This window comes from Mustelus asterias, chromosome 19 (genome assembly GCF_964213995.1).
Source record: "Mustelus asterias chromosome 19, sMusAst1.hap1.1, whole genome shotgun sequence".
Classification (NCBI taxonomy): Eukaryota; Metazoa; Chordata; class Chondrichthyes; order Carcharhiniformes; family Triakidae; genus Mustelus; species Mustelus asterias.
In genome coordinates, this window is record NC_135819.1 from 8083114 (window position 1) to 8101077 (window position 17964).

Sequence of the window (17964 nt, forward strand, 5' to 3'; positions counted from 1 at the left end):
TATGAAGGGACGAGATAAGATAGAAGCAGGGAGGTTGTTTCCATTGGCGGGTGGAACTAGAACAAGGGGCCATAGCCTCAAAGGGGGAGCAGATTTAGGACTGAGTTGAGGAGGAACTTCTTCACAAAGGGTTGTGAATCTGTGGAATTCCCTGCCCGGTGAAGCGGTTGAGGCTACCTCATTGAATGTTTTTAAGGCAAAAATAGTTAAATTTTTGAACGGTAAAGGAATTAAGGGTTATGGTGAGCGGGTGGGTAAGTGGAGCTGAGTCCACGAAAAGATCAGCCATGACCTTATTGAATGGCGGAGCAGGCTCGAGGAGCCAGATGGCCTACTCCTGCTAGTTCTTATGTACGGCAAATAGAAAAGAGGTGTAGATCAACCATGAGGGGCTGAATAGCTGACAGTTGTCCCCATAAATTCAGGAATAGTGCAAAAATGCTGTGTTAGTGAACTGTAGCCCTTCCTTTTTCTGAAAATTCCCTTCCCTTCAGAGGCTTCGGAATCCTTGCTGAGGCACAGGGTTGATCCTGTGTGCCGTGGAGTTTAGCCACACAGATCTTTGTAGCTGAGCCATGTCCTGTCCTCACTAGCCATCTTTACTCTTCCAAGAGGTGTCAGTGGTTATCAGTCAAGAGTCACGTTACTCATTCCCAGCTGGGGGTGTTGGTGATGGTTGTGGAGTTGTTGCTGTGAACCTAGCTGAGATCTACGCTAATAAATGTATCCTAACTAACTGAGCGACCAGCCAGGTGGACAAGAACCTGATTGAGGCAAACTCACCCCCCAAAATGTTGGCCATTGTCTGGAAGTTAAAAGGATGCTCAAGAACGAGCTGATCGTGTTTGCACTTAATACAATAAACGGCACATCTCTAAGCCAAGAAAGTGCAGCTTGCATTAACACAATGTGGTTTGGTGCTCTTGTGATGGAATTACCTCACTGGATATGGCCAGTCTTCTGAGAGTTTGGCCCATTAATCATAGAATCCTACAGTGCAGAAAGAGGCCATTTGGCCCATTGAGCCTGCAATCTCACCCAAGTCCTATACCCGTAGCCCCATTTACTCTGCTAATCTCCCTGACAAGGGGCAATTCAGCATAGCCAATCCACCGAACCCTACACCTCTTTGGATTGTGAGCTCACTCTTTTCACAGGCCTTATTAACCTTGCATTCAGTATTTATCCATGCCATGTTATTTCAGTGTTCCCACCAGTTCAGGAATCGGCATGTTTTACACACTGTTCAGTTGCCTTAGCAATCCTCAACTCACTGGCAATTGATGAGTTCATCGACCTTTTCTGTTTAGAAACAAAACTGGCAAATTCCTTGCATGAAAATTCATTTAGTTTCTCAGCTGAGTGGGAAATGCAATAAAATCCTTGATACAAGGTGAGTCTTGGACCATTTGGTTACTGCTGGAGAATTGTCCGAATAGGCTCCTTCCTCATGGTCTCTGTCCAGTCGTGAGTTACTCATCAGTGTCCCAATTGTGGTTGTTTTCCCAATGGGGCAAATTGTGCCCCCTCCTGGTCACAGTCTCTGAGGATGTTGACACTGTGCTGTGTGTTTGATTTACTCAGTCATTGATGTGCCCAGGATGAATTCTTTTCCAGGCTCTGAGGGCCTTAGCTCTCCAGTGAGTTGAATCAGTCCCTGGAGGAGAAGGATCTATGTTTGTCTCGCTGCTTGCAGTTACAAAGCTGTGGAGTAACAAGAGCTTGCATTTATGTTGTGTTGAAGTAGTAGAGGTCCCTCAGCACTTTGCGAGAGAGTTTTTAAATGGGGAAATGTAGACTTGTGGTGGGAACTAAAATGACAGGCCTGGATTGTGATGAAATATTCTCCACTTGCCCTGACACTACAGCACTCAAGACGCTTGCTATCCAGAATAAAGCAACCTGCTTGACCAGCTTCCCATCAACCTCCTTTCAATTCACTCCCTCCACCACTGAGGTATAATGGCAGAAGTGTGTACCATCTGCAAGATGCACTATGGCAACATACCAAGGCTCCTTCAACAGCACTTTGCAAACCTGCGACCTCTGCTATCTAGAAGGACAAGGGCAGCAAGTCCACCACCTGCAAATTCCCTCCAATCCACATACCGTCTTGATGTGGAACTTTATCACCATTCCTTCACAGTCGCTGGGTCCAATTCCTGGAACTCCCTCCCTAACAGCACTGTGGGTGTACCTGCATCACATGGACTGCAGCGGTTCAAGAAGGCAGCTCACCACCACCTTCTTGAGGGCAATTCGGGATGGACAATAAATGCTGATCATGCCCACGTTCCATAAACACTTTTTTTACAAAAGGGCTATTCCACAAAAGGAGAGTGCGTGTTTCCTTCCCAATATCTGGTTTCTGACCCTGACTTGTCTATTGTTTCTTCCCATCATCCTCCCCACAACCATTCCCTCATTGCACTATTTGTAGCTGCACCTTTTAGTTTCTTCAGCGCCAATTCTGTGGCATTCTCTAGTTCAATCTTGACCTGTTCCCCTTTATGACACTCTTTCAGACCCCTTCTTTGTCCAAGCCTTTAGTCACTGATTTTGGGAGTCAGCTCTTGTCTGTGGATGTGCTGTGTTGAGGATGTTGGATATGTCCACTTTGTTTTTGTCTTGTTTCTTCCGATGACAGAGAAATGTCATCTGTTACTTGTCTGCTTTTTCTGGCAGAGAGACCACTTGGCACTCTGTATGGAATTCTGGGCACAATCGTGCATCGCACCAGGCCATCAAAAAGTACTTCAGAATTATCTGGTCTTGGCTGATTTAAGAAGTTTAACACTCAAAAACATTTCCAAGCCCCCCTCAGCACCTTGTGCTCAGTGGTGAAGTCACATGGAGTCAAGCTTTAACCCTGATATTCCTTCAATTTGAAAGGATGCTATTCGCCTTCCCTGCTGCTACAGAGGTACTGAAGATGAATAACACTTTATACTAGCAATGGAGGCGGTGCGGCAACGGTTGACGAAATTGATCCCTGGGATTCTGTTATGAAGAGAGGCTGAGTAAATTAGGTCTATTTGCTCTGGAGTTTAGAAGAATGAGAAGCGATCTTAGTGAAAAATACAAGATTCTGAAGGGGCTTGTTGGGGTAAGAGGTTGTTTCTGTTGGTCAGAAATCTAAAACATGGGGGCACAGTCTCTGAGACTGAGGGGAAATTTCTTAGCTCCAAGAGCTATCAGCCCCAGCGCGGTGTGGATGCTTCATCATTTAAGGCTGGGATAGACAGACATTTGGTGTCTCGGGGAACCAAAGGATGGGCAGTGAAGTGGCCCAAGATCAACCATGATTGTATTAAATGGTTGAGCAAGCTCAAGGGGCATGTGGTATACTCCCTTTTCTTGCCTAACCCAGGAGGGAAACCAAAGCAATCCCCTCTCAATAGCTCAACTGCTGGAAGGCATTCCAGAGTAGAAGCTAGGCTGCTGCAGTCAGCATTAGTTGGTGTCTCTGGATTTCTTACTCAAGCCCTCTAGTCAATCTCGGCACCTCAGTTGCATTCTGGACTGGGATGGTAATAGTGTAATGAGGGAGGTGTTTCTAAAGTGTATCCAGGGGAATTCTACATCAGTTTGCTTTGGGTCCAATGAAGGAGACCTTGCTGGATCTAGTTCCAGGAGATGAGATGAATCAAGTATTAGTAGGGGGATATTTAGGTGGCAGTGATCATAGCATCTTAAAGTTGGGATTCGCGATGGTAAGAACAGTGCTGAGTAAAAATAATTGGCCCCCTCCCAATTAATCTCCTGGGCCGAGGATGGATTGTTCCCAGGTAAATTGTAAGATTGGCAGGCAAAACAAATGGAAAAACGAGCTACTTTTAAAGAGGAAGTTCAGATACGGTTGAGATAACCTTAGGGAATGTAAGACAAACAAAGCCAAGACTCCCTGAATGATGAAAGTTATAAAATGTAAGATCCAGCAAAGAATGAGTGTATGTGCCAGTTGTCAAGTTGAAAATACAAGTGAGAGCAAGGCTGAATTTGCAAGTTCTTGGAAGGAAATTATAAAGATTAGAGAAAGAAAAAGAGATTGAAGGAAGACTGGCAGCTAGCATAAAAGCATTTCGCACATGCATGGTAAACGGGGGTTAATAGGAGGAGTGGCACCAAATGGAGATGTACACTGGAGGCAGGGCTTACAGAGAGAGTACAGCACACAAACAGGTCCTTCAGCCCACCAGACAGTCCCAATCATGGCCCACCAGACAGTCCCAATCATGATGCCCAAACTAAACTACAAAAAAAAACCTTCTCTTACTTAGTCCATATCCCTCTATTCCCTCCCTATTCATGTACCCATCCAGATCTTAGATGTTGCTACTGTTCCTGCTTCCACCACCTCCTCTGGCAGTGCGTTCCAGGCACCCACCACACTCTGCGTGAAAAACCTCCCCCGCACATCTCCCTTAAATTTTCTCACCTTGAACCCGTGTCCCCCTTGTAATTGACACTTCCACCCTCGGAAAAAGCCTCTATCAACTCTGTCTCTGCCTTGCATAATTTTATAGACCTCTATCAGGTCTCCCTTCAGCCTCTGTCTTTCCAGTGAAAACAATCCTAGTTTATTCAACCTCTCCTCATTGCCAACACCCTCGAGACCAGGCAATGTCTCCAAAGCTTCCAGGTCCTTCCAGTAGTGTGGTGACCAGAACTGCACGCAATACTCCAAATGCAGCCTAACCAAGGTTTTATATAGCTGCAACATTATTTGCCAAATCTTGTACTCAATGCCCTGGTCGATGAAGGGGCATTGAGTATGTGTGCTGCCTTAATCAGCTTGGCCACCTGTGTTGCCACTTTTAGGGAAACTGTTGACCTGCACGCCTAGATCCCTCTATGTTAATGTTCCAAAGGGTTCTGCCATTTACAGTATAATTCACACCTAAATTTGACCCCCCAAAATGCATCACCTCGCATTTGTCCGAATTAAACTCCCATCTGCCATTTCTGTGTCCAAGTCTCCAATCTATCTATATCCTGTTGTATCCTCTGACAATCCCCAGCACTGTCAGCCTATTAGCAACTCCACAAATCTTTGTGGCATCCGCAAACTTACTAATCAGACCACCCACATTTTCCTCCAGATCATTTATATATAATACAAACAGCAGAGGTCCTAGCACTGATCCCTGCAGTACACCACTACTTACAGATCTCCATTATGAAAAACACCTTTCCACCGCTACTGTCTTCTATAACCAAGCCAGCTCTGTATCCGCCTAGCCAGCCCACCCTGAATCCCGTGTGATTTTAGTTTTTGTACCAGTCTGCCATGTGGGACCTTGTCAAAGTCCATATAAAGTACATCCACAGTCCTTCCCTCATCAATCATCTTGGTCACTTCAAAAAACTCAAATTAATGACCCTCCCTGTACAAAACCATGCTGCCTGTCACTAACTAATTTTCTTCCAAATGTGCATATATCCTGTCCCTCCATATTTTCTCCAAAAGCTTCCCCACCACTAACGTCAGGCTCCCTGGCTTATAATTTCCTGGATTATCCATGCTTCCTTTCTTAAACAAGGGAACAACATTGGCTATTCTCCAGTCCTGTGGAACCTCGCCTGTGGTCAAAGGGGATGTGAAGATATCTGTTAAGGCCCCAGCTATTTCTCCCCATGCCTCTCGCAGTAACCTGGGATCGATCCCATCTGGCCCCGAGGACTTGCGACCTTAATGCAATTTAGGATACCCAACACTTCCTCCTTCAATTATATTGATATTCTCTAGAATGTTCACACACCCATCCCTGACCTCAACATCTGTCATGTCCTTCTACTTGGTGAATACTGATGCAAAGTACCCATTAAGGATCTCCCCTACTTCCTGTGGCTCCACGCTTAACTTCCCTCCATTGTCCTTGAGTGGGCCAACTCTTTTTCTTGATACCCACTTGCTCTTATTATATGTGTAAAAAAACCTTGGGATTCTCCTTGACCCTGTTTGCTAAACATTTCATGGCCCCCTTTCGCCCTCCTAATTCCATGTTTAAGTTCCTTCCTACTTTATACTCAAGGGCTTTGTTAGTTAGTTGCTTATGTTTTCCTTTTGACTAAGCTTACAATTTCTCTTGCCATCCATGGTTCCTGAATCCTGCCATTTCTATCCCAGATTTTGGGGGGGGGACATGCCTGTCCTGCACTTCAATCAACTGGCCTTTAAAAGCCTCCCATGTGCCAGATGTGGATTTGCCCTCAAATAGCCGCCCCCAATCCACATTCCCCAGCTCCTGTCTAATTTGGATGTATTTGTCCCTCGCCCAATTCAGCACCCTCACCCGAGGGCCACTCTTGTCCTTATCCATGACTATCTGAAATCTTATGGAATGATGGTCGCTAAGCCCAAACTGCTCCCCCACTGAAACATCAATCATCTGGCCTTGCTCATTCACCAATACCAAGTCTAGTACTGCCCCCACCCTGGTTGGATTGTCAACAGACTATCAAAAAGTCCTCCTGGGCACATCTAACAAATTGCTCTCCATCTGGCTGTGAGGGAGACCCAATCAATATGGGGGAAGTTGAAGTCACCGACCACAACTACCCTGCTTTTTTAGTATCTGACTACACATCTGCTCCTCTGTCTCCTGTGGGCTGTTGGGAGGTCTGTAGTACACTCCCAGCATTGTGCTTTCACCCTTCCTATTCCTGAGCTCCACCCATAATGCCTCCGATAAGATCCCTCCACTGTGTCCTCCCTCAACACAGCTGTGTTGTGCTTCCTAATCAGCAATGCAATTCTCCCACCCCTTCAGTTTCCCACTCTGTCCCATCTAAAATAATGATATCCTGGAATGTTAAGCTTCCAGTCCTGTCCCCCCTTTAACCATGTCTCCGTAGTTACAATAACATCACAATTCCTCGTTAACAAAGTTGTAGTGAGCGGGGAGGTAGTTAAGGTACTATATATGAACAAAGCAAGCAGGAGTAGGCCCTTTGAGTCTGCTCTGCCATTCAATAAGATCATGGTTGATTTAATTGTAATCTTAACTCCAGATTGCTGCCTCCCCCAACAACTTTTCACCCTCTTGTTTACCAAGAATTTGTCTACCTCTACCTTAAAATAATCAAGGATTCTGCTTCCACTGCCTTTTGAGGAAGAGAATTCCAAAGGCTCATGACTCTTGCGGGGGGGAAAATTCTCATCTGTGTTACCCTTATTTTTAATGGTTACCCCTTATTCCAAATTCTCTGACAAGAGGACACATCCCCTCTGCATCCATCCTGTTAAGACCCCCTTAGGATGTTATGTTTCAGTCAAGTGTCCTCTTAGTCTTCTAAACTCAGGTGGATACAAGCCCAGCCTGTCCAACCTTTCCTCATAAGACACCCCTCTAATTCCAGCTATTAGTCCGGTAAACCTTCTCTGAACTGCTTCCAATACATTTACCTCCTCCCTCAAATAATGTGACTAATACTGTACATAGTACTCCATATGTGGTCTCACTGCTGTCATTTACAACAGAAGCATAATCTCCATACTTCTGTGTTCAATTCCCCTCAAAATAACTGGTAGCATTCTATTTACTTTCCTAATTACTTGCTGAACCTACTTGTTAGCCGTTTGCAGTTTTTACCACAGCCCTACAATCATTGGCCATTTCGATAATATGCGGGTTTTTTACTTTCAGAATTGACATTTCCCACTTCCCCACGTTAGACTCCATTTTGCCAGGTATTTGTCCAGTCACTTTATCCATATCTTTTTGTAGCCTCCTCCTGTCCTCTTCACAACTCACTTTCCTACCTATCTTTGTGTCATCAGCAAAGTTGCCAGCCAACCATCCCTCCATCCAAGTGATTTATATAGATTGTAAAAGTTGAGGCTCCAGCACTGATCCCAGTGGCACTTGGCTCGTCATATCTTGCGAACCAAAAATTACCTATTTATGCCTACTGTTTCCTGTTAGCTAGCCAACCTTGTATCGATGGCAGCATGTTACCCCCATATAACATGAGCTTTTATTTTCCACAACTTCTGATGTGCCATCTCCTGCCATCTGGATATCTTGCTATAGTACATTGGGTTCCCCATTATCACAGTAAGAAGTTTAACAACACCAGGTTAAAGTCCAACAGGTTTATTTGGTAGCAAAAGCCACACAAGCTTTCGAGGCTCTGAGCCCCTTCTTCAGGTGAGTGGGAATTCTGTTCACAAACAGAACTTATAAAGACACAGACTCAATTTACATGAATAATGGTTGGAATGCGAATACTTACAACTAATCCAGTCTTTAAGAAACAAAACAATGGGAGTGGAGAGAGCATCAAGACAGGCTAAAAAGATGTGTATTGTCTCCAGACAAGACAGCCAGTGAAACTCTGCAGGTCCACGCAACTGTGGGAGTTACAAATAGTGTGACATAAACCCAATATCCCGGTTGAGGCCGTCCTTGTGTGTGCGGAACTTGGCTATCAGTTTCTGCTCAGCGACTCTGCGCTGTCGTGTGTCGCGAAGGCCGCCTTGGAGAACGCTTACCCGAAGATCAGAGGCCGAATGCCCGTGACCGCTGAAGTGCTCCCCAACAGGAAGAGAACAGTCTTGCCTGGTGATTGTCGAGCGGTGTTCATTCATCCGTTGTCGCAGCGTCTGCATAGTTTCCCCAATGTACCATGCCTCGGGACATCCTTTCTTGCAGCGTATCAGGTAGACAACGTTGGCCGAGTTGCAAGAGTATGTACCGTGTACCTGGTGGATGGTGTTCTCACGTGAGATGATGGCATCTGTGTCGATGATCCGGCACGTCTTGCAGAGGTTGCTGTGGCAGGGTTGTGTGGTGTCTTGGTCCTGAAGGCTGGGTAGTTTGCTGCAGACAATGGTCTGTTTGAGGTTGTGCGGTTGTTTGAAGGCAAGAAGTGGGGGTGTGGGGATGGCCTTGGCGAGATGTTCATTATCCACAGCACTCCCATAAAGAACTCCAAAATATTTATTAAACATGATTTCCCTTTCACAAAACCATGATAACTCTGCCTGATTACCTCGATTTTCTTTCTCAAGAACTCTGCTATAATGTCTTTAATGATAGCATTTTCCCTATGACCGATGTTAAGCTAACGAGCTGCTGGTTTCCTACTTTGTCTTTCCCCCACCCCGCGTTTCGAATAAAGGAGTTACATTCATTATTTGCAATCTAATGGAACCTTCCCTGCGTCTCGGGAAGTTTGGAAAATTGGAACTCATTGATCAGCTGTCTCATTAGCCACTTCACTGAATGCCTGTGATTTGTCAGCCCGCAGCTCCAGCCGTTTACTCAGTACCACTTCCCTCATCATAATTTTCCTGCGTTCCTCCCTCCCTTCCATTTCCTGATTCAGAGCTGTATCCTCGAGAGTGAAGACCAATACAAAATACCTGTTCAATTCATCTGCCATCTTTCTTTTCCATGATTGATTCCCCAAACTCACTTTCTATTGGACCAAGGTTAGCTTTATTAACAATTCTTATTTAAGTATCTGTAGAAACTTCGTTTAAAAATCCAGCTAGCTTTCTCTCCTGCCTTAATTATATTTCCTTATCAATCTAGTTATTCTTCGCTATTTTTTATATACAGTCCAATCTTCTGACCTGTGATCCATCTTTACGCAGTTTTGTGCTTTTTCTTTAAGTTTGATGCTATCTTCAGATTTTTCAGTTAATCACGGATAGTGGGTCTTCCTCTTGGAACTTTTCTTTTTTTGTTGGAATGTATCTGTTCTGTATTATGGAATATCAATTTAAATGTTTGCCACTGCATATTTATTGACCAATCCTTTAACCTAATTTTTCTGTTCACTTTACCGAGCTCTACTTTCATGTCCTCACAATTAACATTATTTAAGCTTAAAATACTAGTCTTAGACCCACTCCCCCCCCCCGCAAACTGAATGTAAAATTCAGTCATATGATCACTGCTACTTTATGGTGCCTTCACTGAGATCTTTAATCCTAACTTGTGCACAGTACCAGGCGTAATGTAGTTCAAAGAAACTATCCCCAAAGCATAGTTTCAAAATATGCAGAATTGTGAACTGAGGGGGATAGTGATGGACCTCGAGGGCATGGGCAGATGAAACTTAATGTAGAGAAGTGTGAAGTGATACATTTTGATTCAAAGAATGGGGTGTATTGTCATAAAATGAGAGATGAAATTCTTGAGGGATGTGGGGGATATGCACAAACTGAAGGTGGCAGGGCAGTTTGAGAATTTAAGGCCTATGGAATACTCGGCTTTATAAGAAGGAGGCATGGTTTACAAAAGCAAAGATGTTTTTTAAAGCCCAGATTCAGCCCCAGCTGTGTCGGTTGTGTCTAATTCTGGGCGTTGCACTTCAGGAGAGATGTGAAGGTATTAGAGAGGTTGCAGAGAAGATTTATGAGCAAGGTTCCAGGGATGAGGGTCTTCAATCATGTTGGTTTGCTGGAGAAGCTCCTTCAGAGAGAAGGAGATTGAGAGGAGTTTTGATGGTGTTTAAAATGCAAGATCTGAAGAGTGTACGAAAGAATATTCGGAGAGTTGATAATGCAATGTGTAAACCAAGGTTTAGACTGGATGAGGGATTGAATTTGGTTGTGATGCTGTTCATTTATGTTCAATCTTAAAAGAATGGAAGTGATAAAAAATCAAATAGAAAATAGTGACTAGGCAGGAGAAAGTGGGGAGAAAATGTGTTATATTAGTTTGGTCCTGGGACATTTACCTTCAATGAGCATCCCCTTACTCTGTGACTATGCCTCTCCTACACCCTCCCATGAGGGGAAACATCCTCCCCAGCATTTGCCCTGTCAAACCCCTTGAAGAATCTGCTATGTTTCAATGACATCCCCTCTCATTCTTCTAAACTCCAGGGAGGACAGAGCTAACCGGTTTCATCTTTCCTCGTTTGGCAGTCCCTCCATACCCAGGATCATCCCAGTAAACTGCCTTCAAAGATATATCTTTCCTTAAAATAGGGGACAAAAACTGTCCATGCTATTCCAAATGTGGTCTCACAAATACCTTGTACAGCAGCAACACCTCTTTACTTCCATACTCCAGCTCCCTTCGAAATAAAAGCCAGCATTCCATTTGTCTTCCTTATTACCGTCTGCCTCATGACCGGTGATTGGGGAAAACGGAATGGACGCATCCCGTTGCGCCATAGGTCAGTTAGAGGCAAGGAAGGAAATCATCATAGAAATGCTTGTCTCTTTGTAATTGTGCGGATCATTTATTTCTTCTGAACCGTTGACCAGCAAGTTTCTGCTCCACTGGAATTGGAATGAGAAGTGGGAAAACTTCCTTATTCCCTTTTTAAATTCCTTTGGGGGAAGTATGGGTGGCACAGTGGTTAGCACTGCTGCCTCACAGCGCCAGCGACCCAGGTTCAATTCTGGCCTCGGGTCACTGTCTGTGTGGAGTTTGCACATTCTATAAGTTGGGAATTTAGAATGTGATCCTGACTTTTGGCAGTGCCGACGCTTACCTTGGCCTCTGTCTATTCCATGTGTGTGGATGCTTACTCAGATACTGTGCTGTGTGTGGGTTGTTGATAGTGTCATATGCCCACCCTCAGGTACAGCCGTTTTACATGCTTTGAGCAAGTGCATCACGCTGTTTTGTCCCTGGAGGTGTCTAAGTTATATTTGACCCTGAACTAGTTGGGTAATTTACGCCACGTGTTTTTCCAGCAGTGAGTAGAGATCAGGGATGGGAAACCTCAGTTTTCCGGTTTTCTTTCTCAAATCCACTCTCTCTCGCTCTGGCCAACCAAGCTGCTGTTGTGTTTCAGATCAGCAAACCCAGAGCAGCAACATTGCTCCATTTACCGAACCCAATCACAATCAACTTGGGGAGCCAGCGTATTTTAAATGGCACAAGTACCTTTTCCCAGCTGGTTGAGCATATTTTGCATTACGAACTCGTGAACATCTTGTTAAATCGGCTTGTTGGATCTGTTTTTGTTAATGTGTCTGAAGGCATTAACTATTGCTGGGCCGTAGGTGGAACCTTAATGCTTAGTGAAAGGTAATATTGTTGGATTCTTTACCCCCAAAGGTAGTGAGCAATGGACAGCTATCATTGGTATTTCACTGTATCAATTCTGGGTAATTGCTTTGAAAAATGGGAATACACTGCCTTGAAACATACCCAACATTATACAGTGTCTGCATTCTGATGCAGTACAAGCTCATGGTGTCTGAGTTGCTTCTCTTTCCTGGTTGCCATGTAAAGTGAGCTGAGGGAGTGATACATTGATACACAATTGACTATTACATTCTCATTTGTTTTATTCATTCATGGGGTTTGTTTATCACTGGCAAGGCCAGCATTTATTGCCACCCCTGATTGCCCTTGAGAAGGTTGGGTGAGCTGCTGCCTTGAACCATTGCAGTCCATGTGGTGTAAGTACATCCATGGTGCTGTTAGGGAGGGAGTTCCAGGAATTTGACCCATTGACAGTGAAGGAATGGTGATATGTTTCCAAGTCACTGGGGTCATTGAGGCAGCTGGAGATGCTTGGACGAGGATACTATCTTGTGTCCTGCAGTAATGTCCTGGAACTGAGGGGACTGACCTCTAGCAACCAGAATCATCATCCTTTGTACAGGTATGACTCCAACTGGTGGAGAGATGAACACCTGATTCCCATTTACTCTGGTGTTTCTGATGCCACACTCTGACAAATGCTGTCTTGATGTCACAGGCAGTCTCACCTCACCTCTGCAGTACAGCTCTTTTGCCCATGTTTGAACCAAGGCTGTAATGAACTCTGGAGCAGTGTGGCCCTGACAGAACCCAAGCTGAGTGTCTGTGAGCAGGCTGTTGCTCAGCAAGAGCCGCTTGATAGCAATGTTAATTTCCCCTTTCATCACTTCAGTGATCATTGGGTGGACTGATAGGGTGGTAATTGGCCAGGTTGGATTTGATTTATTATGTCACGTATATTAGTATACAGTGAAAAGTATTGTTTATTGCGTGCTATACAGACAAAGCATACCGTTCATAGAGAAGGAAAGGAGAGAGTGCAGAATGTAGTGTTACAGTTAGAGCTAGGGTGTAGAGAAAGATCAACTTAATGCAAGACAAGTCCGTTCAAAAGTCTGACAGCAGCAGGGAAGAAGCTGTTCTTGAGTCGGTTGGTACGTGACCTCAGACTTTTGCATCTTTTTCCCGAAGGAAGAAGGTGGAAGAGAGAATGTCTGGGGTGCATGGGGTCCTTAATTATGCTGGCTGCTTTGCCGGGGCAGCGGCAAGTGTAGACAGTCAGTGGATGGGAGGCTGGTTTGCATGATGGATTGGGCTACATTCACAACCTTTTGTAGATCCTTGTGGTCTTGGGCAGAGCAGGAGCCATACCAAGCTGTGATACAACCAGAAAGAATGCTTTCTATGGTGCATCTGTAAAGGTTGGTGAGAGTCATAGCTGACATGCCAAATTTCCTTAGTCTTCTGAGAAAGTAGAGGCATTGGTGGGCTTTCTTAACTATAGTGTCGGCATGGGGGGACCAGGACATGTTGGTGATCTGGACACCTAAGAACTCGAAACTCTTGACCCTTTCTACTTCGTCCCCGTTGATGTAGACAGGGGCATGTTCTCCTTTATGCTTCCTGAAGTCAATGACTATCTCCTTCGTCTTGTTGACATTGAGGGAGAGATTATTGTTGCTGCACCAGTTCACCAGATTCTCTCTCTCATTCCTGTACTCTGTCTCGTAATTGTTTGAGATCCGACCCACTACGGTGGTGTCGTCAGCAAACTTGAAAATCGAATTGGAGGGGAATTTGGCCGCACAGTCATAGATGTACAAGGAGTATAGTCGGGGGCTGAGAACACAGCCTTGTGGGGCACCGGTGTTGAGGATGATCGTGGAAGAGGTGTTGTTGCCTATCCTTACTGATTGGAGTCTGTGAGTTAGGAAGTTCAGGATCCAGTCGCAGAGGGAGGTGCTGAGGACTCGGATTTGTCCTGTTTGTGTACGGAATGTACCAGAGGCAATTTTACACTGTTGCAGCTGTACTGGAACAGCTTGACTGGAGGCGCAGCAAGTTCTGGAGCACAAGTCCTCAGTACTGCTGCTGGAATGTTGTCAGGACCCCATCGCCTTTGCAGTATCCAGCAGCTTCAGTTACTTGATAACGTGTAGGGTAAATCGTAATGGCTGAAGACCGGCATCTGTGATGTCGGTAGTGGCTGAGATGGGTCATCCACTTATTACTTCTGGCTGAAGAGGATTGCTTCAGCCTTATTTATTGCGCTGATGTGCTGGGCTCCTCCATCATTGTGGATGGGGTGATATGTGGAGCCACCTTGTCTAGTGAGTTGTTTAATTTTCTACCATGATTCACAACTGGATGTGGCAGAACTGCAGAGCTTGGATCAGATCGATTGATCATTCATTTGCTTTGCTCTGTATCGCTTTCTGCTTGAGCTGTTTGGCACGCAGGTCATCCTGAGGTGTGCAGTGCATGGTATTCAGCAGGAATTAGTAATTCAGAGGCCTGGGGTATTTCTATGGGGACTCGGCTTAGAATCCCAATAAAAGCCTACTGATGACCATGAAATCATCATCAATTGTTGCAGAAACCCATCTGGTTCATTAATATCCTTTTAGGGAAGGAAATCTGCTGTCCTTACTTGGTCTGGCCTACATACGACTCCAGTCCCACAGTAATGTGATTGACACTGCCTCCCTCCTCCCCAATCGAGCCTGCACTGACCACAATCCCACCCTGTTCCCATGATCCCACATACTTACCCTGCTGATCCCCCCGAAACTACAGTCAATTTAGCATGGCCAATCAACCTAACCCGCACATCTTTGGAAGCCTGAGTTGTATTAAACTACTAAAGTCTAAAAGGGATGAAAGCGGACAGCCCACCTGGCATCTGATGAAGATGCACACTATGAAGTTTGAAAGTCTGGAAGTATTGTGCATTGAAACAGGTTTGGAAACCACTCTGCATTGTGGTGTGTGTGTGTGTATCTAGGGTCTGCTGCTAACTGGCTCCATCTGCTTAGTGACTGCAGGAGTGGATTTTCCTCGTGTAGTTTAAAGCAGAGCCAACTGCTGAGAAAATTCTGCAATGCTTCAGATCATTCGGGCACAAGTATCATTTATTCTAACTGTGACTTTTAATAAATCTGCAGATAGCTGCTAAAATTGGAGGTGACACAGCCACAACGGTAAACCACAGCACACCAGAATTTGGATTTGTTGGCCAAAAGCGACAACTGGAAGATGGAGGTAAGACAATTGGAGAATAGTTGGTTCCTGCAACTTATACTGAGGCTTGTCGTTAGTCATTGTTTTGCCTCGATAGCTGACAGTATCAGTCTTCAGTATTATAACGTTTGCTTTCGTTGTAGCTAATGCAGTCTTTTTGTAATGATTAAAGACTGGCTAGCAAACTGTCCCTGGTTCAGCCTCAGTTTGTGGTGACAGATGCTGCGTATATTAAATAATTTGGTTGAAAACATGTCTGGTGATGAGTCACAGACGCCGGGATTAACATTAGAGTAAAATAATATTGGGAGCAGTGGTGTGAATTGCAGCTGTTGTGACCGATGAAGGTGGTCACAAAGTGATGTGCCTCACTCACTGTGAATCCTTCACTGTTCACAATGTGTTTGGCTCACCCATTATTGCCCAAAAGAAGACCTGATGGTGACCATGCAGTTGGGTCAAAGTTTGTTCATGAGAGAGCCCATTCATCCCACTCGGGTAACCCTTTTTTAAATATGAGGGGGATTGACTAAGCGGATGCGGGTAATTCTTTTCTCTTTATTCAAGTGTTTAAAGGCAAGGTCATGAGCTTACAACAAGGGATTTGTTTTTAAGTGAATTGAATGATGGACTAAATCTCGGGAGGGTTATTAAAAAGCAGGTGGTATAAATATGTTCAAAATACAATTGGATTCTCCTGTGAGAGAGGGAATCCAATGAGTAGATGGTATTAGAAAATGGGCATTTTTGTCTAATTGGCTCTTTTATTGCTGGAGAATCTTGTTCACTCAAACTTTTATTTTATTGCAAGTGCTCAGAAGCTAAATGAGCTTTTGGAAAATCCCAATGCATTGGATGGCACATCTTCCTCTGGTGCTCAGTCCCCCACCATCTGCCATGTGCCTCATTCTGAGCAGCCTTGACTCAAAAGTATTCTTTGAGAAATGTCACGGTGATACAGTGGTTAGCACTGCTGCCTCGCAGTGTCAGGGACTCGGGTTCGATTGCGGCCTTGGGTGACTGTGGAGTTTGCACATTTGCCCCGTGTCTGCCTCGGTTTCCTCCAGGTGCTCTGTTTTCCTCCCACAGTCCAAAGATGAGCGGGTTAGGTGGATTGGCCATGCTAAATTGTTCCTTAGTGTCCAAGGATGTGTAGGTTAGGAGGATTAGCGGGGTAAATGTGTGGCGTTACGGGGATAGGACAGGGGGAAGGTCTGGGTAAGACTCTCTGTCGGAAAGTTGCTGTAGATTCGATGGGCCGAATGGCACTGTCGGGATTCTAGGATTCTATAAAACTTCCCATTGTAATGTTTCCTGTGGGAAGGGATAGTTTCAGAAATGCCCATCCGCTGCTCTGGATACAATCTTTAGCGGCTTGGGGGAAGGGTACTGCCCTCCAACTTTCTGTCTCGGAAGTGTGACACTCAAATGGGGACCTCCTCAGCACTCTGGCAATTTGCAATGGAATCTGTTTTCGTCCGAATCTGATTAGTGACTGTAAACCCGGTTTTTATATGCTCACAAAGTGGGTCTGTCCTGAAATTAGTATGGAATGAAGAATTCCTGTCAGGGAACTGCTTGCTGAGCTGTATGACATCCAGAAGCTGGGTTATCGCTAGGCCGCACAGTTCTGCACTTGACCCGGGTGGTCTCCTCGGCCACCTGGGCTTCAGATCCACTGCGGTTGGATTCAGACTGAACGTCAACACCGTGAAGAGAGAGGCACATCGTGCCATTGTGATATTAAAAAAATTAGTGTACTGATTGTCCTGGACATGGTTTAGTCCAGAATTCATTGTGGAACAGTTCTGAGCCAGTGTGCTTGTTTCCCTTTTATGTGACTCATGTCCCTATAAATGGTGTCATGTAACCATGACATGGGAATGTGAAATACACGCTCACTGTAGTGAATAACATGTGAGAAATGAACATGACTGGGATGAAGTAAAATCCAACTAAATTCAGCCCTGTTTACATTTCGAATGTACAGTTTTTCCTTCACTTATCTAGATGTTTTGATGCATTTACATAAAGTTTCTAATGCTTTATTTTTACTGTGCTGCACGAGCCATCTAAGAACCCATCCCACAGCTCTCTGCTTGACACTTGATACTGATGCCAAAGCTATTAAACGTTTTGGAATTAAGATATCAAATTGAAACCACTCTTGCAGCCTTGAGGCTGTTGCTCTTTCCCTGACTATTTTTGCTTGGTCGTTGGGAGTGTTGTTTTGAACGTTCTGTGGATGTGCTGATGCAAGAGATTAAAATACAAGACTTTCTTATCATTGTTTGTCTTGCACCATCTCAACAGGTCCAATTCTCTTGACAACTGGATTTGATTGCCTCACTTGGTCAGAATTACAATAGAATTTATCAATGTTTTTCGCCATAAGATGGCCTTCTCTATTAAAACACAATCGGCTTTAGCTATATTTTCCTTACTTCTACTTGCTAAAGTGACAATTTATAGTTAGGTTCAGCATATAAGTGAGTGTTCTAATACAATAACAATCCATTATGAAGAATCTCTGGCTGTGTTTTTAAATTTTGTAGGGCGCTTAGTTCTTGCCATCAAAACTTCCAGTTCTCCTGATTTTTTTCGTCTTTTTCTAATAATGTTTATTGTCAAATTACTGCGTTAGTATTCCCGATGCAATGTTTTTTTGTCACCGTTAGTGTAATTGCAGGTTCTGCCCACTAGCTGACACCGCGGGGCAGATTTTCAATCTCTTTCATCCATATTCTCTCTCAAACCAACT

The 17964-nt window shown here is 44.6% G+C and overlaps 1 protein-coding gene across 5 annotated transcripts in view; it reads left to right on the forward strand.

The window, feature by feature from the left end:
* khsrp (KH-type splicing regulatory protein) overlaps positions 1-17964 on the forward strand; it is a 61301-nt gene that overhangs the window by 5391 nt on the left and 37946 nt on the right. For all 5 annotated transcript variants that reach the window (XM_078234996.1, XM_078234998.1, XM_078234997.1 and 2 more), the window contains exon 2: positions 15128-15224. In XM_078234996.1, the coding sequence (XP_078091122.1) occupies positions 15128-15224 (97 nt within the window). The remainder of the gene's footprint in view (positions 1-15127; positions 15225-17964) is intronic.